The sequence below is a fragment of the Mandrillus leucophaeus genome, unplaced genomic scaffold (genome assembly GCF_000951045.1).
Source record: "Mandrillus leucophaeus isolate KB7577 unplaced genomic scaffold, Mleu.le_1.0 Scaffold1, whole genome shotgun sequence".
Lineage (NCBI taxonomy): Eukaryota > Metazoa > Chordata > Mammalia > Primates > Cercopithecidae > Mandrillus > Mandrillus leucophaeus.
The window spans coordinates 16,989,879-16,997,771 of NW_012098097.1; the positions used below are offsets into that span (position 1 = coordinate 16,989,879).

Below are 7,893 nucleotides of genomic sequence, written 5' to 3' on the forward strand. Positions count from 1 at the left end.
ATCCACCCGCCTCGGCCTTCCAAAGTGCTGGAATTACAGGTGTGAGCCACCGCGCCCAGCCAGAACATTTTCATTATCCTAAAGCAGAATCCATTAGCAGTCGCTCCCCATTTTCCCCTTCCCTGGTCCCTGGCAGCCTCTAATGTACCTTCTGTCTCTTTGAACTGACTTATTCTGGATATTTCATATGACTGGAATCACATAATATGTGACCTTTTGTGTCTGGCTTCTTTCACTCAGCATCATGTTTCACGGCTCTTCCACGCTGTAGCAGGTATTAGAATGTTATTCTTTTATGGCTGAATAATATTCCATTATATGGCTAGACCACATGTTTCTTTATGTATTCCTTTTTTTTTTTTTTTTTTTTTTTTGAGACGGAGTCTCGCTCTGTCGCCCAGGCTGGAGTGCAGTGGCGCCATCTCGGCTCACTGCAAGCTCTGCCTCCTGGGTTTACGCCATTCTCCTGCCTCAGCCTCCCGAGTAGCTGGGACGACAGGCGCCCGCCACCACGCCTGGCTAATTTTTTGTATTTTTAGTAGAGACGGGGTTTCACCGTGTTATCCAGAATGGTCTCGATCTCCTGGCCTCGTGATCCACCCACCTCGGCCTCCTGAAGTGCTGGGATTATAGGCGTGAGCCACTGTGCCCGGCCTGCGTATTCCTTTTTATGGCTGAATAATACTGGAGCCTCTTGAACCATCATCTTTGAAATCTGTGAAGTTTCAAAGAAGTCTTTGGACAGCCCAAGTGCTCTGTGCTTCCCTCAAAGCAGCCGTTATTGGACCATATTTTGGTTTTGTTAGGAACACAGCACCCATTATATAGGAGCGCGTTCAGAGTCACTGCTTCTTGAAGAGAGAATACTTTCCAGTCTGTCTCCTGGTCGCAGCCCGTCCTGACTAGTTGGGTCCCTGCGGACAATGGCCAAGCTCTCCCCGGTGCAGGTGGAGGGCGAGTCTCCCAGCTGGAGGTCACTTGGGGCAAGATCCTCATGACGTCCAAGCAGATTTAGGGTTCCCAGCCCACAGGCAGTCCTCACAGCTGGGCTCGCTACAACTGCACATGGAGCTTCCCAGGTTTACCAAGGCCCCCGAGATCTCAGCCACCGCTGGCTCTCCTGGGGTCAAACACTTATCTGGAGCCAGTGAGCAGCACCCTCTTCATCGTCCGGGTGAGCACGGCTGGGCGCAGCCTGTGGTCCTGCTGTGGATGCTGAAGTCAAGGGTTGCAAGTGGCTGGGTCTACAGGACTTGGCTGGCCCAGCAGGGTAGTGTTTCAAAGAAACGAAGTGAAATCTTACCCAAAGCCCCTGTGTGTGAAGTGGACGAGAAGGGGGCTGGTCTGTTTGGAGCGCAGGGAGGCCCTCAATGCCCCTCAGACTCCAGGATCAAAGAACCCACCTCAGATCAGGTGCAGCCTGGCTAGGAAGGGCGAGGCGCCAGGGAGGACACCTGCCCAGCTTCCTGCCTGTCGTGTCTCGGACAGCACCAGGTTCTGGAGGCTTCCCCCTCCTTGGGAGGGCTGAATGGGTCCTGGGGGAGTGTGTGCTGCAGCCACTGGGGGGCAGTGCTGAGCGGTGGGCTCCTTGGACACCTGGGCACTAAGGCCCGCTCAGGCTGCCCGCTGGGTCGGCTGTGGTGCTTGCCCCATGGTCTGTACACGGCCCTGTACAGGCACCGTTCTAAGCGCTTCATCGGACTCAACTCACCCACTTGCCCTAGCAGGTAACCAGGCAGATAATGTCACTGATCCGTTGTATAGATGAGGAATGGGATGTGCAGAGTTCACACCGGGGTCTGTGGAGCTTGTCAGTGGGGCAGCCGGGCTTTGACTCTCGGTCTGGCTTCATAGCACAGGCCCTGACCACGGCACAGCCCCTCTGTCAGGGGAGGCCTGGTCATTGGCACCAGCTGTGTACCCAGGTGGCCATTCCCTGGGCAGCGTGGAGGGTCACAGCCCCTCTGTTCAGGTGGCAGGACTGGACGAGCCCATGCTGCTCTCCTGCTCCCAGCACTAAGCCTGGTTGTCTTCCGGAAAGAGGACAGAGCTCAGACGCTGGGAGCTTGGGTGGGCCAATGGGAAATGGCGGGAGGCTGCATGGTGCACCTCTGGGCTGGGGGTCTCACAGCCAGGCTGTGGGGAGGGGCCTTTCCATCCTGCTCTGGAGGTGCACAGAGCACTAGGGGCGAGTCCAGGGGCCGAGTCACCACAGCACGCATGTGCAGGGAGAGTCCTGGTGGGAGCCACTGACGAGGGTGGTCCTCCCCAAAGGAGTTTTACAAAATAACCCTTTGTATAAAATCAGCTTCGTATTTTTCTCTACTGAGGTATAACTGACATAAATTGCACCCATTTAAGACGTATAATTTGGTACATTTTGACATGTTTGTACCTGTGAACCTCTTACCACAGGTGAGGTGAGTATACTGATTACCCCCAAAAGGTTCCTCATGCCCTTCCCTGCCCCGGGCAACCACTCATCGGTATTGTCACTGTAGATTAGTTTGCATCTTGTGGAATTTAATATAAATGGAATCATGTGGTATGTCTTCTTTCCATCTGCCTTCTCTCACTCAGCATAATCATTCTGATATTTATTCAAGTCCTAAATCCTTTGATATTCATCCGTGATACGCATCCATGTTGCATGTGTCGAAAGTCCATTCCACTGTATGGATCTGACACAGCCTGTTTATCCCTTCACACGGGGATGGGTTTCTGGGTCACTTCCAGTTTTTGCTTATACAAATAAAGCTGCTGTGAACCTTTGTGTACAAATCTTGGTCTGGACAAATGCTTCCACTTACCTTGGGTAAATACCTAGGAGGGGAAGGACTGTGTCCTATGGTAGGTCCATATTTAGCTCTTTAAGAAACTACCAAACTCATTTCCAAAGTGGTTGTGCCCTGTTACAGTCCCATTAGCAGCATATGAGAGTTCCAGTTCCTCCACATCCTTGTCAACACTTGAGATTTTCTGTTTTAAATTACAGCCATCCTAGTGGGCGTGAAATATTATCTCACTGAGGCTCTACTTTGCATTTCCATAATGACTGAAGATGTGGGACATCTACTCGTGTGCCTGTTTGCTGACAAAATACCGTCTTTGGTGAACCATCTGTTCAATTATTTTGCCCAATTTGTGAATAGGGGTTTTTCTTATTATTGAGTTTTGAGAGTTCTTTGTATATTTAAGATATAAGTCTTTTACCAGATATATGATTTGCAAATAGCGTCTCCTAGTTTGTGTATTTTCTTGGAAGTGTCCTTCAGAGGCCAGGCACGGTGGCTCGCGCCTGTAATCCCAGCACTTTGGGAGGCCGAGGCGGGCAGATCACTTGTCAGGAGTTCAAGACCAGCCTGGCCAACATGGTAAAACCCCATCTCTACTAAAAATACCAAAAAATTAGGCAGGCATGGTGGCGGGCACCTGTAATCCCAGCTACTTGAAAGGCTGAGGCAGGAGAATCGCTTGAACCTGGGAGGCGAAGAAGTTGCAGTGAGCTCAGATCATGCCATTTGTACTCCAACCTGGGCAACAAGAACAAAACTTGGTCTCAAAAAAAAAAAAAAATTCCTTATTATCCTTTTTTTTGTTGTTGACATGGAGTCTTGCTCTGTTGAGCAGGCTGGAGTGCAGTGGTGCGATCTCGGCTCACTGCAACCCCTGCCTCCCAGGTTTAAGCGATTCTCCTATCTCAGTCTCCCAAGCAGCTGAGATTACAGGCGCCTGCCACCAGGTCGGGCTAATTTTTGTCTTTTTAGTAGAGATGGTGTTTCACCATATTGGCCAGGGTGGTCTCGAACTCCTGAACCTGTGATCCACCTGCTTTGGCCTCCCAAAGTGCTAGAATTACAGGCATGAGCCACTGCGCCTGGCCTCTGCTTACATTAGGTTTAATGTGCTCTTCTTTTTCTGGTTGGTTAAGGTAGAAGCTGAGGTCGTTACTGTGAGATCTTTGCTAACACAGACGTTTAGTGCTATACATTTCCCCCAAGTACTGCTTTAGTGGCATCTCACAAATTATAAGTTGTGTTTTTGCTTTCATTCAATTGAAAACACTTTCTCATTTCCCTTTTGAAGTCTTCCTTACACAGATTTTAGAAGTGTGTTAGTTTTCAAATATTTGAGGATTTCCCATACATTTTCCTATTTTTTGTTTTGTTTTGTTTTTCTGAGACGGAGTCTTGCTCTGTCGCCAGGCTGGAGTGCAGTGGTACAATCTTGGCTCACTGCAACCTCTGCCTCCTGGTTTCAAGCCATTCTCCTCCCTCAGCCTCCCTAGTAGCTGGGACTACGGGCATGCACCACCACACCCAGCTAGTTTTTGTATTTTTAGTAGAGACGGGGTTTCACCGTGTTGGTCAGGATGGTCTCGATCTCTTGACCTCGTGATCCGCCTACCTCAGCCTCCCAAAGTGCGGGGATTACAAGCGTGAGCCACCAGGCCTGGCCTGCCTATTGATTTTTGATTGAATTTCATTATACTTTGCATGCTTAAATTCTTTTCAATTTATTGAGACTTGTGTGCATGGAGAGAGAAATCTTACTCTGTTCCTCTTATAGGCCACTAATCCTATTGGATTAATAATTCACCCTTACAATTTTATTTAACCCTAATTACCTCCTAGAGGCCCTTCCTTCAAATGCAGGTGTGTTAGGGGTTAGGGCTTCAACGCAGGAATGCTGGTGGGGGCACCATTGAGTCTGTAGCAGGATATGGGATTTATCTATTTTTCCTGCAGTTTTTCATGTATTTTGAATCTCTGTTATTATAGGCAGAGGCATTCAGGATTATTATGTTTACTAGTTGACTCCCTTTGTGAAATGACTATACTTCATTTTCTTTGCTTTGAAATCTGCTTTGTCTTGTATTAATGTAGCCACTCTAGCTTTCTTTTTTTTTGTTTCTTTTTGAGACGGAGTTTCACTCTTGTTGCCCAGGCTGGAGTGCAGTGGTGCGATCTCGGCTCACTGCAACCTCTGCCTCCGGGTTCAAGCGATTCTCCTGCCTCAGCCTCCCGAGTAGCTGGGATTACAGGCACACGCCACCACGCCTGGCTAATTTTGTATTTTTAGAAGAGATGGTGTTTCCCCTGTGTTGCCCAGGCTGGTCTTTAACTCCTGGGCTCAAGGGATCCACCTGCCTTGGCCTCCCAAAGTGCTGGGATTATAGGCGTGAGCCACCGTGCCCAGCCTCCAGCTTTCTTTTGACTAGTGTTAGCATGGTTTATCTTTTCCAACCTTTTAAGGTTTTTTTTTTTTTTTTTTAAATAATGTCTTTTTGCACATAACTTATTATTGGATTTGCTTTATTTTTCCAACCTGCCAATCTGTCATTTTCCTAGAGTATTTATTTTTGACATTTGTATTTAACGTGCTTAGTCATATGGTTAGGTTTGAGTCTGTCATCTTGGGATTTTTTGTTTGTCTCATCTGCCCTTTGTTCCCTCTTTACCTGCCTTCTTCCGGGTCGGGTATTTTATGTTTCTGTCCTACCTCCTTTGTTGGCTTACTAGCTATCTTTGCTGTGTTTTTAATAGTCCCTCTAGGGTTTAGCAGCACGTGGCTCCGAATTGCAACACTGGCCTCTTTTCCCTTGTTGCCCAGGTGAATGAGTGGCAGGATGACTGGCCGACATTTTTCGCCCGGCACCGGCTCCAGGCGCAGCTGGACCTCATTGAGAAGGACTATGCTGACCGAGAGGCTCGAGAACTCTGGTCCCGGCTACAGGTGGGCACAGCAGTGACTTCTCTGGGAAAGAGCTGGTTCTCTCATGATCCCACTGCATTTGGGTGGGGTCCTCTGTAAAACTGAGCTGGAGCAGGGAACACTGAGATCTGGAGCGTAGCGGGTCAAGACAGAGACACATCAGGGAGGAAGGGGGGCAGGGTAGGGGGTTCCCCTGACAGGGAATCCAAAAGGGGTGAGAAGTGAAGACACACTTGGCTCCTAGTGCCCCTCTCCACTGCTGGGTTCCCAGGTATTTAACCTCAGACTTTCCTCATGTGAAACACAGGTGCTTGTAAATGGTGGCGTTTACCATGATTACTTTTCTTACTATCAGTAACACTTGTCCACTCCATCCTGTTCCTCTCCCATGGGAAGATGTAGGTACCAGATGCTCCAGGGTGACCAATTTCAAAACATAACTCTCGGCCAGGCGCGGTGGCTCAGGCCTGTAATTGCAGCACTTTGGGAGGCCTAGGTGGGCGGATCGCTTGAGGTCAGGAGTTTGAGACCAGCCTGGCCAAGATGGTGAAACCCTGTCTCCACTAAAAATGCAAAAATTAACCGTGCATGGTGGTGCATGCCTGTAATCCCAGCTACTCGGGAGGCTGAGGCAGGAGAATTGCTGGAACCCAGGAGGTGGAGGCTGCAGTGAGTGGAGATTGCACCATTGCACTCCAGCCTGGATGACAGAGTGAGATCCTGTCTCAAAAAGAAAAAAAAAAAATCAAAATATAACTCTCAAAATGTTAAAAAAGAATGTGCATGTCAATCCAGAGCGAGTATGCATCAGAGAGACTTTAACTTATTAATGAAGAAACTAGGCTGGGTGCCGCGGCTCACGCCTGTAATCTTAACACTTTGGGAGGCCGAGGTGGGTAGGTTACCTGAGGTCAGGATTTCAAGACCAGACTGGCCAATATGGTGAAACCCCATCTCTACTAAAAATGCAAAAATTAGCCGGGCGTGGTGGCGGCGCCTGTAATCCCAGCTACTCAGGAGGCTGAGGCAGGGGAATCGCTTGAATCCGGGAGGCGGAGGGTGCAGTGAGCCGAGATGGCGCCATTGCACTCCAGCCTGGGTGACAGAGCGAGACTTCAAAGAAAAAACAGGCCGGGCGCGGTGGCTCAAGCCTGTAATCCCAGCACTTTGGGAGGCCGAGACGGGCGGATCACGAGGTCATGAGATCGAGACCATCCTGGCTAACACGGTGAAACCCCGTCTCTACTAAAAATACAAAAAACTAGCCGGGCGCGGTGGCGGCGCCTGTAGTCCCAGCTACTCGGGAGGCTGAGACAGGAGAATGGCGTGAACCCGGGAGGCGGAGCTTGCAGTGAGCTGAGATCCGGCCACTGCACTCCAGCCTGGGCGACAGAGCCAGATCCCGTCTCAAAAAAAAAAAAAAAAGAAAAAACAAACAAAACCTGCAGACGTATCTGTGTAGTGAAATAAAAGTGGAGAGAGTTGTGAAGGTAGCGCAACACTGCTTCCTATTCTGCGATTGATTAACATTGCAGCCCCGGAGGTTCTCCACTGCGTGGAGCTTCTAGACCTAAATTAGGAGGAAATCCTCAGTGAGACAAAGCTGGACTCCCCCGAAGTCAGGTGGCCCCTATTTCTGGGCTCGCAGGCGGTGCTGGGGCTGGACACCAGAGCGGCTCGCGAGTGGGCTTTGCCTTATTTCCAAGAACGAGGCCGGGGCGCCCTGAGGCCGGCGGTAACGCAGCCGTTGCTCCCGTAGGTGAAGATCCCGGATCTGTTTTGTGGCCTAGAGATTGTCCCCGCGTTGCTCCACGGGGATCTCTGGTCAGGAAACGTGGCTGAGGACGACGTGGGGCCCATTATTTACGACCCGGCTTCCTTCTATGGCCATTCGGAGTTTGAACTGGCAATCGCCTTGATGTTTGGGGGGTTCCCCAGATCCTTCTTCACCGCCTACCACCGGAAGATCCCCAAGGCTCCGGGCTTCGACCAGCGGCTGCTGCTCTACCAGCTGTTCAACTACCTGAACCACTGGAACCACTTCGGGCGGGAGTACAGGAGCCCTTCGCTGGGCACCATGCGGAGGCTGCTCAAGTAGCGGCCCCGGCCCCTGCTCATGCCCTCCTTGTCCCCCTTCCCCGACCCCGTCCCCGACCCCCGTCCCCGACCCCCGGTTCC

At 50.5% G+C, this 7,893-nt stretch overlaps 1 protein-coding gene across 1 annotated transcript in view; it reads left to right on the forward strand.

Annotated features, from left to right (window-relative positions):
• FN3K (fructosamine 3 kinase) overlaps positions 1 to 7,893 on the forward strand; it is a 19,910-nt gene extending 12,017 nt beyond the window's left edge. Inside the window, exons 4-5 of the mRNA XM_012000180.1 lie at positions 5,614 to 5,736; positions 7,475 to 7,893. Coding sequence (XP_011855570.1) covers positions 5,614 to 5,736; positions 7,475 to 7,813 — 462 coding nt within the window. The 3' untranslated portion in view covers positions 7,814 to 7,893. The remainder of the gene's footprint in view (positions 1 to 5,613; positions 5,737 to 7,474) is intronic.